At 43.2% G+C, this 17,862-nt stretch overlaps 3 protein-coding genes across 5 annotated transcripts; 1 reads left to right on the top strand and 2 right to left on the bottom strand.

Moving 5' to 3' along the window:
• LOC106750157 (putative ATP-dependent RNA helicase DHX57) lies at nt 1-5,437 on the bottom strand. Of its 3 annotated transcripts, XM_014630287.1 has the most exons (12): nt 5,346-5,437; nt 5,110-5,254; nt 4,821-5,005; nt 4,281-4,735; nt 3,631-4,154; nt 3,233-3,546; nt 2,683-3,172; nt 1,987-2,372; nt 1,798-1,919; nt 1,396-1,715; nt 504-1,118; nt 1-415 (listed from the first exon to the last, which is right to left on the bottom strand). In XM_014630287.1, exons 1-12 carry the CDS (start codon nt 5,402-5,404, stop codon nt 272-274), a joined length of 3,759 nt encoding a protein of 1,252 aa, XP_014485773.1. In that variant the 5' UTR covers nt 5,405-5,437; the 3' UTR covers nt 1-271. The 3 variants fall into 3 exon arrangements, with proteins under 3 accessions (XP_014485773.1, XP_014485774.1, XP_014485775.1); XM_014630289.1 differs by lacking the exon at nt 1-415 and having other exon boundaries at nt 854-1,118; nt 1,557-1,715; XM_014630288.1 differs by lacking the exons at nt 4,821-5,005; nt 5,110-5,254; nt 5,346-5,437 and having other exon boundaries at nt 4,281-4,581; nt 4,683-4,701.
• A 106-nt stretch (nt 5,438-5,543) lies between these two features.
• On the top strand, nt 5,544-6,922 carry LOC106750160 (39S ribosomal protein L41, mitochondrial). Its single transcript, XM_014630291.1, has 3 exons — nt 5,544-5,636; nt 5,779-5,946; nt 6,466-6,922. Exons 2-3 carry the CDS (start codon nt 5,787-5,789, stop codon nt 6,783-6,785), a joined length of 480 nt encoding a protein of 159 aa, XP_014485777.1. The 5' UTR covers nt 5,544-5,636; nt 5,779-5,786; the 3' UTR covers nt 6,786-6,922.
• A 110-nt stretch (nt 6,923-7,032) lies between these two features.
• Nucleotides 7,033-16,384, bottom strand: LOC106750158 (MAP/microtubule affinity-regulating kinase 3-like). The gene is made up of 10 exons (XM_014630290.1): nt 16,129-16,384; nt 14,242-14,463; nt 13,857-14,003; nt 13,429-13,749; nt 13,093-13,216; nt 12,804-13,015; nt 12,424-12,569; nt 10,959-11,503; nt 10,459-10,877; nt 7,033-9,586 (listed from the first exon to the last, which is right to left on the bottom strand). The coding sequence occupies exons 2-10, from the start codon at nt 14,365-14,367 to the stop codon at nt 9,467-9,469; spliced, it is 2,160 nt and encodes a 719-aa protein (XP_014485776.1). The 5' UTR covers nt 14,368-14,463; nt 16,129-16,384; the 3' UTR covers nt 7,033-9,466.
• Between the last annotated feature and the right edge of the window lie 1,478 nt (nt 16,385-17,862).

Here is a 17,862-nt window from a genome sequence, read left to right as displayed (position 1 = left end):
TATCTCGAATTTAAAGAAATATATTTTAATATTGTTAAGAAATGAGTATATATACCTATATTAACATGCAATTTAAATCATTTCTTCCTGTGCTGCAACATGCTTGAATGAATAGTTCGACATCAATCTGCTTATCACAGTAAATTGTCCAGGTAAAAAACATATTCTCATACACATTATTTAGGCAAACGGTCGTCTTATTCGAAGAAAACGTCCTTCTATATCCGTGGCAACTGTAGATATGCTCTTTCATTTTAACACTTCAAAACATCTATGCTTTTGTTATTACATTTACAATCGTTCGTATAATTTGCTTGCCCTCCTGATGATTCAAGAGATTTAACAGAGGATCCTGCATCTTTTGTTCTAACAATTTCGCCAGTTCTATTCTAATACGTTGCAGGAGTTGACCCATCTGAAAGTAGTACAAAACCGTCAGAATCGTACGTATTGCGAATAGACCCTTCTTATATTTGCGTTCTTGATCGCGAATGCAAACTTACCCTGTGCGATTCCACTACAAACATGATCCAGCCATCCTCCAGGGAGAGAACAAACGTGCCGTTGTGCAGTTCCATGTTTAACTGATAGCCGGAGAACAACAACAACGGCAGGCTTGGGATCATGGAGACCTCCTTGATGTAAACTCGGCTGGTTTTGATCTTCTCCTGGTACACCAGGTACGGGCTCGTGTAGTGCCCGGTGCGAAAGTTCACGGACGACGGGTGGATGTAGACATAACAGTCGTCCTTGGTTTGAAAGCGCAACTCCTCCGGCTTAGGCAGGATAGGAACCGCGCCGGCCGATTGTACTTGGAACGACTTAGCCGGTGTGAAAACCTTCACCACGTTGGGGTACAACGCGGCGCAGAGGAGACCCTGCAGCAGCTTGTAGTTTTCATTGTTGACATTCAACTCGGGCCCGGTAATCTCGAAAATATTGTCAAAATTTGGCCGCCTCTTGGGCAAGTTGACAGGCGCGAAGCCGATCGATACTAGCAACTCCAAAAACTGGTACTTTATATCCGCTAGAGTGTGAAAGGTTTGCACGGATAAGTAGTTCAAGCTGGCGAACACTTGGGCGGCTTGAGCGCTGCGCGAACGTACAGCTAACCATTTCTGCCAAAAAGAGAAATATAAATTATACAACACAATAATGTCAAAAATATGAAAAATATGGAAAAACAGTTTTAAGCCATAAACCGGCACGTTGCGGTAGAAATAATCGTTCAAAATTTCTTGAAAACTTTCCCAAGCCAATCGCGGTACTCAATATCTGGACGCGTAGCAATTAATATTTTAGCGAGAAGAAGAAAGAATTGACAGGTTAAATTAGAAATAAAATCTGAGCATTATTGTTAGACTATCGGGAATGAATTCGCTCTTGCGAAAGTACTTTGTAAGCCTTGAGGACGGTTAACTGGTCCGAGTTAGCTACGAAGAACTCCTGTTTCGGGTCGACCTCGTGCCTTTTCTCGAACGGCACGTAAAACGGATTCTTGTACGACAAGCAGGCCGCGATGGTGAGCGCGGAATCCAAGCAGCAGAAGATCGCACCGAATAATATCAATTTGCCGATCTTCGCGTTCACAGGTAACGCAGCCAGATGGTGGCCTAGTGGCGTCAACATGCATCTCGAGTCGAACGCACCAACATCTTGCAAGCGTTTTATCGAGTTCGTGATACTCTCGTGCGTCGGTGGTTCCAGCATCCTCTCTGCGAAAGTGACGAGAGGACACTTTAATCTTAAAATAAACAACAGGAGGCGCAGGAGACGAGACGCCGACAATTTTCTCACCGAACATCTTATGCAGGTCTATCTTTTTCGCCTTGTGCATGAAACGAATGCGCAAGAGCAGCGGTTCCAGAGAAATTCTCAGTATTTCGGGCACCGGTTGTCCGGAGAAATGATATTTAAATCTATAAAATCAGACGTGTATTACGAATGTCATATCGCATTGTGTTCGACGGGAATTGGAATACAAACCTGTATGAAGTGTACAAATGAATGCAGACTCCGGGCATTACTCGACCAGCTCGACCTTTCCTCTGCATGGCATTCGCCCGCGACACCCAACAGGTGTCCAGACTCTCCATGTTCAAGCCCGAGTTAAACCTATTCTCTTTCATCATTCCCGTGTCAATCACGAAGACGCAATCGTCTATGGTGATGGACGTTTCGGCCATATTCGTGCTAAGTACAATTTTACGGACGCCGCTTTTCGTTTTCTGAAACACGAGACTCTGCTCCTCGTTGGAGAGACTCGAATGTAGCGGCACGATGACGAATTGCTTAGTCCTCGGTGAGAGGTTCTTATTGTCGTACAGTTGATCCTTCAAAGTGAGAATCTCAGCAAAGCCTGGCAGGAACACCTACAATTGCAGCAAAATAATTGTAGAAAGGATGATAATATGTCGCAAATGGATTTTAAGACCAATTATTTGCGTGTTCTATCTCTCGGATCAATCTTGGATACAAAAGATAACTGCAATGCGTTCCTATTCAAGGTACTATAATATGTGAGAAATCACATATTTTCTGATAAGAACGCACATCTCGCAGTAAAATTCTATTCGGCGAGTCTACGTCGAAAAGGAAACAAAATGTGCGAATATACTCTTTCTCAACTACGCAAGCTTTCCTGAAATAAACGAACGCGATCGACAAATTGAAGACGCTTACTAGAATAGAACCTGTCCTGGGATAGTCGTGTTCTCCGAAAACAATCCACTCCAGAATCCTCTCTATTAATTCAAAGTTAATCCTTTTGTGATCCATAACGTATAGATTTTTATACGTTTGCCTGGAGTAACCGTGATATCTGGTGACCAATTGCTTCAACGTCAAATTCTCGTCCTGGATAGATTCTTTCGGGGAGCTGGCAGGTAGCCCTTCGATATCAGCGACCTCCAGATCGATCGCAAGCTGGTCCCAACCACCCTTGATCGTACGCGTGAACTTGGAATTTTCCTCGACGACGTATCCGATTCTCTCGAGTGCGTCTTCGAGGAAGATCTGTTCCACCGGGAAGGTCAATCCTGGGATATTTAAGACCGGTGCTTGTTCGAAGTACGAGGAGAACGTGTCGGCTTTGAGTGTCGCACTCATCAGTATCACTTTCATAGCCGGCCTCTTTAGCAGTAATTCCTTTAAAAGCATCAGCAGCAAATCGCTAGAGAAGAGAAGCGACGTGTAAAGAGGAGAGGCAGCGGGAGAAGTGTGAAGAATTTACCTCTCAGCGCTTCTTTCGTGCACCTCGTCGACTATGACGTGAGTCACGTCCGGCAGCTCGAAACTCGCGGACAATCTCTGGAGCAGTATCCCCGTGGTGCAGAACGTCAGTCTCGTTTTACCGGACATCTTGCTCTCTAAACGTATCTGGTAACCGACGGTACCTCCTATGTTCTCGTCCCTCTCCGCCGCCACTCGTTCCGCGACGCCTATGGCACTTATTCTCCTGGGTTGAGTGCATACTATATTCACATGAGGCTTGTCCCCTGACTGTGATCTGTTGATAATCCAGTCGTCTAAAATAAATTGCGGCACCTGCAACGTTTTCATTGAGATTTCTATTATTCTCTTCCCGCTGACAATTTCTCGCGTGACGATTGACAGAACAATATCACGCACCTGAGTACTCTTACCACATCCGGTTTCACCTGAAATAATAACAACTTGATTTTGCTGTACGGTTTCTAAAATTTTAGTCATGTTAGACCATACGGGCAATTTCTTCCGTGTCTCCTTCATCTTTCTGTAATTGGCGTTCTTCTGTTTCTCTTTAAATCTCTTTTCTAACAAATCGTCCTCCTTGATAATCTCTTCCCAGGAAACACAATCTCTGTTTTTCTTATTAGTGCTGCCAAGCTTATAATGACTGGCTGCACTTTCTTCCTCCTCATTTTCCTGTTCCTTCGGAAACAGCGGTTCGTATTGATCCAAAAACTGTTCCCTGTTCTCCTCCAAATAAGTTTTTACGCCGAATTCGTATTCTAAGAATGAAATTATAGAAAATAATGAAGGTGTGCCTTGCTCAGCTAAAGATAACGCATGGTCGTGCAGTTTCCTTGCAATTCTTAGGCAGTTTATACGCGGAAACATCCTGTCGTTTTTATAAATATAAAAATATGGTGCTTCGTATGGATATTTACAACCTGCAAAATGAAGATACTTATCATGTAGTTTCGTCAGTCAATATTGATCACAACTGTTTGAGATATTTCATGATAATACAATTAATTATGTGTAATTCAATAAATACACTTGATTATATGTCATACCTTCGGGAAATCTTATTTCTAATGTAAAATATGGATCTTCTTGAACTGGCGCGTTTGATACTTTCTTTGGCAGTTGATGCAGGAATCTACACTTATCACCAAATCTGCATTTATTGCGCATAAAAAGCCGACATATCTCTTTTTGCTTCTCTTGTTTCTTCTCTTTCACCGCTACTTCTTCAGTTTCCTCATTATTTGTTAAATAATTTAATTTCAACTGCACCGTCCAAATACGATTTTTTATTTTTTCATGAAAGGCGTTGCCATATATAGATTCCATTATTTCTTTCTCCTCGCACAGCTGTTCCAATAAATCAGCTTCATCAATATTTTCATAATCTGTATTTCTTGAAATCTCCTTAATTCCATAATACTTGTAGAATAGTATTTCTAATGCTCTACCTAAATCACCATCCGTATGCATTAAAGCTTCTATACAATGTGAGGCGTGGAAGCTATAAAAAGTAATAAATATTCTTGACATTACACAGAGTAAATTATGGATGACAAAATATATCGCTGCATTGAAAACAATCCCACCCGTAGCTCTCCAATTTAGAAGTTGCAAATTCCCTCGTTATTTGCTCTTCACTTTTGGGAGTTGTGTCTTTGGATGAATAATCCACTATTCCCTTCACAACCAAATTACCACGTTCCATCCAGTACTGGTTATTTAAATTTGACTTCTTGTTCTCAAACTCAGAAGCATCAGAAAGTTTGAAATTCTACAAAAATATTACAGTTATAACAATTAAAGAATAGTTGATTAAAGTAACCACCGGTGCGAACATACTGATGCATTTTCTAATAAATTTATACATATACTTACAGCTCCATAAATATGTTTGAGAGTGTCGTACAACTGTCGTTCAGATTCTTCGGATATCTGTAACGTTTGCATTTCCACTTTGAGCTTGTTAAACGACGAAGAACTTGTAGGCTTTCTCTGTCCATTGTTTTTCACGACGTCACTCCTATCCATGCGAGCATAAATAAATACAGGTATATTGAGTTTGGCTCACATCGTCTCAGTGAGTAAAGGTGAAAATGACAGATTTATCTTACGTTGTGTTTAGCCCATCCACTGGGAGATCTTCCATCAATCGTATGCTACGGTGATCCATTGTTCGAATCAATCACTTACGCTATAGTTTTCTCAAAAAGATTGTCAAGCTAGGCCCTACGTAATGTGTTGCAATATAATATAATGCGACCGAACGTAACACGTGTCGTCAGTCGTCAATTCGGTGGAGAAAGAGCGTGGTCGCTGCTGACGTTCGCGTCACTACGCATGCGCGGAATTACGTGATCCAGCTGAGATAGGATTCGTCATTCTACTGGCTGCGTTTGCCCTGGGTATGTATGTAGCAATTTTTATCGGCCGACGTAGGTTATGTTTAATGCAGTTTTGAAAAGTATCAATAGCTTCGTGTTGCATTACATCCTGAATAGCATCTCAATGTGTGGTGTTAATTGATCAGCGTTGTCTGCATAATAGAAATCGACATGGCGTCTACCTGTATGATCTTACGGCGTAGCATCGCGACTTCGTGCGTCTGTCATGGGAAACGAAATTTCCGAAAATTCCTGTTGTACAATAAACGAGGCAGTCGTCAGTTCAAAGAGGCACAGATGAAGAATCCGGATCCTGACATACCAATAGACAGTAAGTTATCGTTCATTTTCTGTAAATTAGTTCACATGGATGTTTTTATTTGTGACATTCCTATCGGTGTAAACGAGATATTTTTCATTGCGTTATCTGACTATTATATTATATTGTAAATATAGTTATGTTCAATAGCTATATTAGTGTTAGTCGTGCAGAGCTACTGGCAGTTTAAAGTTTCTGCTGTATGCTTTTGCTAGATTATGTTCACTTTAGAATGCAAGAAATTTGCACACTGTTGAGAAGTGTTTAATAGAACATCTCATGGTGGTCGCACGACTGCTTCTTCTAAACATAGTCAATAACAATAACATATATTTTTCGCCCCTACAATGATTTAATATAAAAATAGGAAAAGACTATAAAAAGTTAAAGGAAAAGTTTGCTATTAATCAGCTGAAAGTTGCAATCTGCTGTCCATAATAGTCAGTATTCATATGAGCTTACAAAATATATTGTATCAATTAGAAATGTTTCAATTATTTCTAATGTGTATATAATTTATTATGATTATAGAGAGGGGTGTAAAAGATGTCGGATATGCAGTAGGTGATAAGTTTGTCACCGTGCCAGAGATGATTCCCGAATTAATTGTCCCTTCACTCGAAGGATTCAAATTGAAGCCTTACGTGTCATACAGAGTGGAGGATTTCGAGCAGCGTGAATTGACCGCTCAAGACTTGTTCGACATGATATATTCCGATAAGATAAAAGAGGACTTTGCAAAGAATCAGTTGGACGAGAATGGGAATCCCTTAAATCCGAGTGAAAACGAACAGCTCACGTCGCAAGAAGCTAAGAACAACGCCGGGAAAACAGGCTGTGATATTTTCTAAGGGCCGTTAGCCAAGGGTCGTAAGTTATGCCTTGACATCTTCATAATTCATAATGTAAAGATAGATTCTCTTGTGGAGACATAGGATATCGAAGTGAATAAACGTATCTTCAATGTGCTCTGAACACATTAATTTAATTCTTCAATCTGCATATGTTTTATTCAGAACCCGCATGTATACATACGTCGACAGTTTTTTTTTTGCAATTTACAAAAAGTAACTACTTACTATCGTATATGACTGTTGAAGTGATATTATATGCGCACTTTGCTAAGAGCGTGAGAACAGAATTAGTTAGTTTATGTTATATGCACATATAAGTGACCATCTCAGTCGGGTTATTAGATTTTATACGACGAATAGTCCGTATGTGGCAGTCATTGCTTGATAGCAAATAATTACTTCTGCAAAAGTGGCCGTAGCCCTTAAACAGATTACGTTTCATGAAATAATAGCTATGTATCACATGTAATCGTCGCAAAATTTCTCGCAAGAGTCGTGTGAGTCGAACATGTGTAATGTTTCGATGGACAGGTGAAATTAATCATTTATTGCTCACTAAAACAACGTTGTACTGATCATTATTTCACACAGTTCGAAGCTCTTTCAGTCCAGAAAAGACAAATATATGTGAGATAATAACTCGCAATAATGCCAAAATTGATTTTCAATTCCTGAGATTCATGGGATATCCTGCGTCGATGTTCGTTTTGCGAATGATAGATCTTGTTTGCGATTAGGCTAACTTAACAGTTATGTTTTACTTATCAAAAGATTTTTGAGCGAAGTTTGATTGTTTCCTGTCGGGTAAAAAATGGCGAAAAATTTGAATAGTAAAGTCGTTGTCAGTTGTGCGCGGCCGGTATTGCTTACTACTGACTAAATTACTAGGTTCTAATAATATATATATATATGTATATATATATATATATATAGTTTTTTTTTCTTTTTAAAAGTGCTGTATTCATATCAAACGTACAAACGGTTTCGTAATCATTATTGTTTCTCTTTTAACGTTTCCTAATAATTATAATCATGCAAGAAGCTCATAAAACAGAGCCATAGAAATAGAAGAACATCCTGTTTAGAAGAAATCATATTTAGAGTATCAGCGAATATTCATGAAAGACACTTGTATAAAAGTAGTGCAACTACTTAATGCGACTATAAATATTTCTAGAAAGAGATAACATATACAAAATGCTGTTCAACTTATGCTCTTCTATAGGAAATTCGTGTGATCACATAAATAATTTATTCAAACATCTTTACAGAATGCAGCACTTCTCGTCGTCTCTTACACATTAGCTACTATTTACCGCTAATATTATTGTTTTCCGTTATTATTTCCTATTATCTATGGTCACCATCGTGAAGAGTGGAAGAGAGGAAAACATCACTAATTTTGTACAGTATTACTGGAACGCTTATCAAGAAAACTGAAAATCCCTCGAAACTCTCGCGTCGTGTTTCCACTCTTCGGATCAAATAAACGGAAAAGCGGAAGTGGCATAGAACTTGTGGTTCCCTACAGAAAGAATTTTAACTCTATCTCAGTCACGTTCTTATTCTTTGCGTGTCTCCTTGATATTTCGTTTCTACTTCCTTACTCTACATCACGTATTTATATCTCATCAACGACTTGAGCATTCGTTTCTTCCTCATTCATTGGCAGTACGTAATATTTTCTTAAGTCGTGTCGGATCGCATTCTATCATTCTCGTTTTTATGTACGCATGAGCACACAGTCACGAAAATGAATGAATCCTCGAAGCATTTTATATCTAAGTCCGTACTCGTCAATCAAAAACTTCACTTAAGGATACTCCAAAACTTCACGGTTCTCTCGCTGTGATGTTCTTAATAGCGGATGCCGTAAAGCAAGTCATATGCCACTTGCTCTCCAACCAAATTTGGTGTTTCGTCTTGTTAATTATCAGTCTATGATATAATTGGATATTTGACTGGTAGAATCAGTCATTTTAATAAGGCAGGTACATATGTTACTGTACGGCAAAGATTCCTCTGGATGAATCCTCTTGTGCCCCATTTGCATTGCGCAAATCGAGAAAATGGATATTGACTTCCTTTCTTTCAAGATACGGAATACATACGGGCATGATTTTTTACACGGGCATAGAATACATTATAGCGATAAGTGGTGTAACTGGATGAAGCAGCATTTTAGCACTTAAAACTTTTAGTGTTTAAACGATTTGTATGAAACATCGCCTATAAGTTTTCGTTATATTTCAACGCCGAATTCTCCGTCAGTGCCTCAAATGGGTAAAAATACAAAAGTGTAAATCTTTGGCATTCAGTAACATGTACCATACATCTAATCAGAGATCTTGAGTATGTAAAGTAGATAATTATTACAGACGAGTGAATATGTTATACTAAATTCTTCGTATGTGACATAGTTTCTTAACGTATTCGAAATAAAATGATATGCAACTATTTTAATAATTAAAAGTCAACGTGGAAAGATTGGAGAGGGAATATTGCTGAAAAAGAAAGAGAGAGAGAGAGAGAGAGAGAGAGAGAGAGAGAGAGAGAGAGAGGGAGGGAGAGAGATGAACAGAGAAAGAGAGAGATAGACAGAGAGTCGATGTAACAGCTTAGCCTGGCTTTTCATACGCAAGATCTCAAGATAATTACTAACAATATAGGGCAGAAGTTTATTCCATGGGATCCCCTACATTCTCGAAGATGGTTGAATGTGGATTGCTGCTGGTGGGCCACAAGAAACCACCTACACTGCCCGGTGGTAAGTAAGACGCGCCTCCACTAAGGCCCACCTAACGTTTTACACATCGTGTCAATTATTTATAATCTCTGTTATGTGTGATTTAATTCTTCTTGTGCATCTTTATATTCATATGCACACATACATGGGCAAAATGTGCTAAGCGAAATGATAAGAAAGCATTGTAGGCGCACTAATCTCTTATAACGAAATGTTTTATACAGAATGGAAGAACGCGTGCGTGAGAAAGTAAACTTTTTTCGTAACAGCACGCAGTACTCTGGAAATGTTCATTTTTTTCACGTGAGGATTTAAGTTGACGACTATATAGTAATGTATGGTTTCTACATAATTAGAGTTCTCCCGATTATAGGTATCTTCCTTCTGCTTGCGAAACATGTAATTGTGAGAGAAAGAGAAAGAGAGAGAAAGAGTGAGAGAGTTGTTAATGAGAGGGTAGTTATCATCTATCAAGGATCGGTTCATGCAGTAAAGGCAAATTAGAGTAAAAGATAACTGCTAAATTAAAGAAAAATAATCATTTATTTGCAATTTAACATAAATAATTGTGCTAATAAATCGCATCGGTATGTAATTTCTTTTCTTCTCTTTTTTTTTTTAAGTTTTAGGTACTAAATAACATTATGTACATCAGCTCACTATTGTAAACGTGCAAGGCATTTACAATAACGTCAAGACACTCTCGACGAGATCCTATCGTCTGCGTCGAGTGTTTTTATGTACAAGGGCTCTTGCCGGTGTCGTTTTACAGGTCAATCGATTTGCTCCCGCCAAAAAATAGAGATTTCGAGATCACAGTCCAATTGTAAGAAGCACTCGAGGAAATCGGCCGTACAAGTCGCTCCGATACGTTTGCCCGGTACTGTGTGATTTTTTACATCCGTAACTTCTCTATGAATTTACCTGCTGGCTCCATATTAGCGATCTCTCCGCTAACTGGCAGTCCGCTGCCAATCGGGACGGTAGACTCTTCCACCTCTCCTCGTCCCGCTTCCTGTCTCTGTCGAAGTCTCGGTCGACGTGACCCTGAGAGAGAGGCGGCAAAATCTGCGTTCGCTGGGCCAGCTTGTAGCTGTCTTGCCTCGGCACGTGATCGGCGCGTCTGCTGGTGCCGCTGGTAGAGACCGGGATCGGCGTTGGACTGCCGCCGCCTCGGTGCCGATGATACAGATTGCGTTTTTGCTGCAGCATGCGTTGCTGCACCAGAAGCTGCAGCTGCGTTCCCGAGTCGCCACGCATCTTGAATTGCTGCTGATTGTCGGGCGGCGTGGACGGTGGTCTAAGGTGGACTAGGTCCAGGTGACCTCGTGCCTTCCCCGAATCTGGAAGGATTCGTTATCACGTGATCGTAAACGCTCTGTTGGAAAACTGTCGGAGAAAGATAGAGGGAAGACGTTGTATACCTTGAATACTCCTCTGTTTGGATGGCCTGTCTCCGCTGCCTTGCTGGCAGAACAGTAATCTGGGCCCACCGTCGGATGCTCTTCGTCCTTGAGAGATTCGAGATATCCTGCCAGTGATGGGGGATGGACTTTTAGGTGGCGGTGGAGTGCAGGACGGTAGGCTGCTCGTAAAGCAATTAGTCCCCGTGTAATCTGGCGGGCAGCCAGAATCGAAGCTGGACTCGAAGAGTTCCGAGGACGAGCTACCGCTGCCGCCCGCCATGAACAGCGTCGTCCGACTGGGAGGATCAATAGGATCCATAAGCGGGTTATCAAAATGATGCTGGTAATCGCTTAATCGTCGATTGACTATCTGGCTGTCAATTCGTTGACTGATATCGTGATCTAGGCCTAATCGGTGTTCCTCGAGTTTGATCTGCGCCTCGCGCAACTCGTCGCCGCTCGGCCCCTCCTCCAAATCACCCTCCGCGCTGCAACAACCTTCATCGGTTGAGGAGCTCGTCGAGCTGAATCTCTTACCCCCTCTACCAGTATCTTCTCTTGCTCTGAAACGATAAAACGATTCGCCCCGTTGATATTCGGAGAAAACATTCGTGGGGTATTGCTGTGAATGGTTTCTCGCGATGACGATGACGAACGGACGCTCTGTGTAGCGATCTCTGTCTAGCAATCGACCGGAAAGTTCTTATCACGCATTTGTTTTTTTTTTCATCATTTTATCTACCAGCATTAGTCTGTTACGAGAGAGATGTATTACGTATATACATCGTTTTCACGTTAAATTACTATTATGGGAAAGTAACGTAGATTTTTGTTTCTAGTCCTACTACGCTTTATCTCATGTATAAAACTCGCATCGATGTGTTGTTTGCGTTCAATTTTCACATAAAACAGATACACAGAAATCTAGATTACAAGACATATTTGCCAGAAATTAGGTCTTGCCGATGCACACTCTAATTAACATAGGAAATATATAAAGTAAAAAGAAAAGGTAATAATGGTAATATAATGATAAGAGTACATAAAATAAATAGCAGTATATAAAAAGCGTTTAAGGAATATCTAATGGCTCAAACAATAAAGTGCGTCTCAACGAATAACACAAAATTGAAGCAACTTAAAATTATCATTGGAAGTAAAAGTTTACGGGACAAAGAAAGATGTAAGAAAATGAAACGAGGAGTTACCAAAAATAAAGCGACAGCAATGTGCTTCCAATCCAACCTGTCCTGACAAAATGTCCGATATGTGCGCCACCCATCATTAAAGTTCAACGTCCCACTAAGCTATCGCTGTAAATAAAAATTGACAAATTAAGCCATTGTTCTCGTGATATTTCACCGGACTGGTAGGATTGGAAGTGACAATTAAAAACGTGACATCTCGACACTTGAAATTAACTTCTTAAAAAAAAGAGTGCACTTAATCTGACGATACTTAATAACGTGTGAACGTGATCTACCTTGATTTAAATTTATCTTCTTTCGTTCTCGCAACAGTGGACCAGCATGTGTTATTAATGGTGCTGCTGACGCGATGTTGCTTCAATCTTTCCAACAGTAAGAAATAAATAGCCGCGTGATGATCATAGCTGCTGTTTCGTAAGGACTGTTGAAAGATAACAATCATATTTATATAATGCCGTGTGTGTGTGTGTGTGTGTGTGTGTACGTCTTAAAAAGTGCAATTCGCTAGATAATGCTGTCGTTTATTTTCAGAACCAGTGCGCGTGGTCGAAGAATATAACGCATCTCTTCGTCGAGTTTGGATAGATAAGATATGAAGAGATAAATCTGTTTTTAATTTCACACAATAGAAATGGAGAAAGAACGTTTTGCTCACCTCCCTGGTGCGAGTGATGTCTATTCCTAAACTGTGCATGAGTCGAAGTATTTGCTCGTTCGGTTCCTGAATAGACGACGACGGCCTCGTTACGATCACCGAACATATACTGTCCGCTGTACCCGCCATCCAACGGTGCCGCTTAATTTGTGGAATGGTGTATCGCTTGGAAGGCTCCAACACTAACATCTTGCGTATTAGGCTCTCGCAATCTGCAATGGAAGTTTCAATACGTGAGCGCGACGTCACACACACAGACGCGCGAGATTTACCAGCCCGAGATAGGTACCTGTGCTCATGAAGTAAGGAATTCTAAATCTGCCGCTTAGTACGCGATCTCTTAATGACTGAAGAGTTGATCCATCGAAGGGCAGTGCTCCGCATACCAACACGTACAACACAACGCCCAGACTCTGCAAGAAGGAGCGAGATGAGCGAACGTTCCCGCATCTTGATGGAAGAAGGACCGCTCGCTTCTTTGGTTTTCAGTTAAAGAGAGAGAGAGAGGTCTTGGAATTTATCGCGCGATTTGAAAGTTTCGGATAACTGAAAACTGGAGGAAACGGACGTCGGTCGTCTTCGGGAAACTGGTCACTCGGTTAACGCGGACTTGTCGGTTACTCACCCACACATCGATCTCCGGCCCGGCGTAATGCTTGCCGCGGAAAACCTCCGGGGCGGCGTAGGGTGGACTGCCGCACCACGTGCTCAGCCGCTCACCCGGTGCGAATCTGTTGCTGAAGCCGAAGTCGGCGATCTTCACGTTCATCTGCGCGTCCAGAAGCAAATTCTCCGCTTTTAGATCGCGGTGCGCCACACCCGTCACATGGCAGTATTCGACCGCGGAGAGTATCTGCGCGAACGTCGCGCGTGCTCTGGGCTCTCCCATTCTCCCGTAGCGCGCTATGTAGTCGAATATTTCGCCCTTGCTCGCGTATTCGCACACCTGAAAAACAGAGCGAGGCGGTGACGCGCGATCCGTCACGCGGGGGAAATCCGCCCCAACGGCTTTCGCGAAGCGATACGATGTCGTCGTTATTGTTATTCCCCTACCATGTAGATCATGTTCTTCGTTTCCATGACTTGATATAATTTCACGATATGAGGATGCTCCAACTGCTTCATAATCTCCACTTCTCTGTAAACCTTCTCCAGATTGGTAGGATCCAGCTGGGTCTTGTCGATTATCTTGATGGCCACCTGAAAAAAGAGACACGTCGATTCGTAACATTGCTTTCCCGAATCGCATCGCCGTTGTTACGTTGATATTTCGTATGTTCTTCTTAGCTGAACTGGCTGTATTAGTTCAAGAAATGTACGGACACATTGAAGCGTCTCGAGATTTTCATGCTTCAGTCCGCGTAAATCCGTTGAACTGGTGCAGCCGTTTCAGCTGAAAAGGACAGACCAATTATTATTCGGGGGATTCGCGCGGTACCTCCGTCTTTGTGATCCGATGTCTGGCCAGCTTGACGACGGCGAAGTTGCCCTTGCCGATGGTGCCCTCGATGTCGTAAAACCCCACGCGGATCTGCTTTTTACCCTGTCCAGCTCCAGCGTCCATGTTTACGCGAATCTCACCGCTCAGTTTGCGAATTTTCACCGGCGCGATTCCCACTAACTCACCGCTGTCTCCCCTCGGCGCTGCTCTTTTACTAATCTGCAGGGATCGAAGCAAGCGGCTTTAGAAAAGGATTTCTTAGCTTCGTCGGGTACGAAGGAATCTTTCGGATGGGAGCTATTTTAATCATTTGAGTACCAAGTCACGTTCCTTTGTTTTACACGCGGAGGGATGCTGGGGAACGCTGTCGCGCTTTTCTTACTCTTCGTGTGAGAAGAAATCTGTTATTTTTCGCTGAACTTGTGCATACTTATAAAATTTAAAAAGATACAGATGTACAGTTAGGACTTGGCGGAAAAGTGAGAAGAAAGCTAGTACCAAACTAGTGCAGCCAGTTCAGCAAAAAAGACAGCGAAAAAGACACACTTAAGATCTAACAGCGTTACCGCACCTTTTTTGCATGATTTGATGCTGTTATGCGATTGTTTTGTTTTGTTTTTTTGTTATTTTAGGTTTCTTTCGGTGTTCGAGAGTAGTTTTCGTAATAGGATTGCGCGGATTAATTTATCCTACGGATTCCAGGCAGGATAGATTTCTAAAAGATCTCTTAAAGACGTATGAGAGATATTTAAAAAAAGAAAGCGTCTTTTGGACGTCCTCAAGATACCGTTTAGGAATTTTTCTGCCTGGGAATGTGTCAGCCTTGGATTTACCGCCCCGAATGGTACTTTTGGTATACCTTGTGACCTCTCCCGGCACACAAACGATTAAAAGAACTACCACTGACCGGTCAAATTCATGTCATTCGATTAAAGAAGAGAAAAGAAGAGGCGAAGGAGATTGTCCTCGCAATCCGGGATCCGATAATCGTATCTTATAAAGACTTCCACAGATCCGAAGACATGAAGAAAGAACCCCATTGTTCTCGGTAGTTACCGAGAAAGCAGCTCTCGTAACTCTTTGACGTGGACCGCCTTTAATGCGCCATATAGACAGCTTTTTTAACATATTCGTGTCTACGCAAGCGGTCACGCAAGCGCGAGCGTCGATGAAAATTCATGAAGAGACTTACTCTCGGAGAGAGAGAAAGAAAGAGAGAGAGAGACGGTGGAGAGGTCTGTCTAGTTACGACCCGTAGCTACTGCCTTCGCAGTCGCGTGTAAGTCTTCTTTATGCGCGCGTATAAATATTCTCAACTTCGGGCCGCGGGAATCCTGAGGTACCTCGCGCGATATCGGCGAGCGTCTAATTCATGATAATTACTTATCGCGTCATTGGATCCGAACTCAAAGGCTGACAAGAAAGAAAGACAGAACGATGGTATCCCGGAAGGACGTTGCACCGTTTATCGCATGGGATGAGATACGCGGTGGGAGAGCGCGGAAGGAGAAAGGAAGAGAGCCTAGACGGTGGGGAGGGGGGACACAGAGCGTCTCAAGGAGAGCGTGCGTCAAGGATCCACCGCCTCTCTCTCTCTCTCTCTCTCTTTCTGGAGTACAAAGGCCCTACTGCAACAAGTACAATGGGAATCCTCGCTTGACGTCACGGATCGACAACGACCTCCTACCTATCGAGAGAGAGAGAGAGAGAGAGAGAGAGCGATCGATCGCCGTCGATACTCCTCGATAGCAGGCCCCGACGACGAGGTCGCCGAAGAGCGGTCGCGTCAGGACAAGTGGAAATATCCGCACGGTCGGCCCGTCCAGGAGAGACCCCCGGGTCGAAGTTGAGGACGCGATACCTCTCTCGATGCTTGGCACTTACCGCTACTGCTCAGAAGTTACCGGGCGGCCCTCGCGACCGACCGATTAACGCGTCCCACGAGCTCGAACGGACTGGCGACGGCGGGATACTCGAGGATTGCGCGCGGAGGCCGGGAAGCCATCGGTGAGTCGCGAACGTCGCGGCGCGCGCGGATATCCAGAGCGGCCGTCCACTACGGAGCAGAACGGTGCCTACGCGAGTCAGCGTAGGAGCTCCGCACGGCGCGGCGGTTCGATACCGACTGACCGACGGCCATATTGCCACCCCCCTGCTTCGGCTCGACCGGCGGCGGTGTCGGCGCCCTCGGCCCTCGCCCCCTTGTACGCCGTCGCCCCGGCCATTCTTGGCGAACCACCCCTCTCTTCGCGCGCGCGAGAGCATCCTCCTCTCTTCTGCTTCTCCCCCCCGTCGCCCTTCTTCCTCCCCTGTATACTTCGCTTCTCTTCTGCCCCCGGCCTCTCCTCTCTTTCCTCCCCTCCTCCTCCGCAACCTCCTCTTCTACGTAACCGACGTCGGTGCACCCGCCGCCCACACCACTACCGATTACTATCGCTCGCGCCCGCGCGCCCGTTATCTTCGACGATTGACGTCACGCACGTACGTACGTGCCCGGCGTCCGTCTCGCGTCGTTAATTGTTTCTCGATGTAATTGCACGGCAAATAGCGCGCTGCGCGCCGGCACGTGACTCCTACCACTCGCTCGAAAATGCTTCTCTATCCGGAATAGTTGGGAGCGGTAAGGCGCTGGAACGTACCGTCCTGCACCGCCCGTCTGCCCTTTGACCCTCCGAACCCTTTCGGAGCGCTTTGTATGAAACGCATTACATAATGTACACACGTCAAGACTTGGTTATCGAGGCGTTTGACGTCGGACGGCTGATTGTCTTGAAATGACGAGATTATACACGCTCGTGCGATCGTAAACGCCGGCTCGTGACGTCCTCTCCGCGCCTCGCCTCGTCGTTCGGCTCTCTCGAGCGCGATTCCTCTTCTCTTATTTATCTCGTCTCTTAAGTGATTCACACGTGATCGACGATTACCGCCTCTATTCAATGTATCCAATGTATCGACAGTTAAATCGAACGAGATAAAAGCACCGTTCGGATGAATGTTTGGAATTCTGGGACACCTTGTATATAATTAGCAACAATGGCCATGGCACGATATAATTGTATATAATTGTAATTTGTCGACTTTCCGTCACGAACGCGCGAGTCTGTCTATTTACGGTCGTAGTCTACTTAGCGTTAGAGAATTCAGCATTTATTTATTATTCAGCGTTTAACAGTAAATGATCTCAGATTGATCGAGGAGCCGTTAAAATTGAAAGCAAGCTAAATTAATAGACGTATCGTCGCAGATATGATTACGTAATGCGCGATTCGTCCACTTCATGAAGTAAACACACGTCCTGCCGGCTCACGGCTGCATCTACTTCGAGCGAAATCCCACGCGGGAAAAAGAATTAGCTTCCACAGCTAAAAGCCAGCTCCCACGGCTAAACATTGGCTGTCCGTATAATATAACTGAAATTTCGTTACCGGCATTGTTTAATTACCAGACCTAGTTTAGCTGGGAGCTAATTTTCACGGCTATATTCGCACACGGAGAAAAAGAATTAGCCTCCACAGTTAAAAATTACATCTGGTAACTAAATTTCAGTCATATGGATAGCTAGTTTTTCGTTAGTTTTTAGCTTATCCTTTCGCTCCGTGCGAGTATAGAAAAATCGAC

The sequence above is a fragment of the Dinoponera quadriceps genome, unplaced genomic scaffold (assembly GCF_001313825.1).
Source record: "Dinoponera quadriceps isolate SergipeBrazil2010 unplaced genomic scaffold, ASM131382v1 scaffold4585, whole genome shotgun sequence".
NCBI lineage: Eukaryota > Metazoa > Arthropoda > Insecta > Hymenoptera > Formicidae > Dinoponera > Dinoponera quadriceps.
Note: the sequence above shows the minus strand (reverse complement) of the source record. Positions and strands in the feature narration are given on the sequence as shown.

Coding starts and splice junctions, on each gene's coding strand:
- LOC106750157 (XM_014630287.1), bottom strand. CDS start 5,404: ATGGATCACCGTAGCATACGATTGATGGAAGATCTCCCAGTGGATGGG. Junction 4,736..4,820: donor TCTAAATTGGAGAGCTACGG/GTGGGATTGTTT, acceptor TACTTTTTATAG/CTTCCACGCCTCACATTGTA. Junction 1,716..1,797: donor AGACCTGCATAAGATGTTCG/GTGAGAAAATTG, acceptor TCACTTTCGCAG/AGAGGATGCTGGAACCACCG.
- LOC106750160 (XM_014630291.1), top strand. CDS start 5,787: ATGGCGTCTACCTGTATGATCTTACGGCGTAGCATCGCGACTTCGTGC. Junction 5,947..6,465: donor TCCTGACATACCAATAGACA/GTAAGTTATCGT, acceptor TTATGATTATAG/AGAGGGGTGTAAAAGATGTC.
- LOC106750158 (XM_014630290.1), bottom strand. CDS start 14,367: ATGGACGCTGGAGCTGGACAGGGTAAAAAGCAGATCCGCGTGGGGTTT. Junction 12,570..12,803: donor ACATCACTCGCACCAGGGAG/GTGAGCAAAACG, acceptor ATCTTTCAACAG/TCCTTACGAAACAGCAGCTA. Junction 9,587..10,458: donor CGCTAATATGGAGCCAGCAG/GTAAATTCATAG, acceptor GTAAAACGTTAG/GTGGGCCTTAGTGGAGGCGC.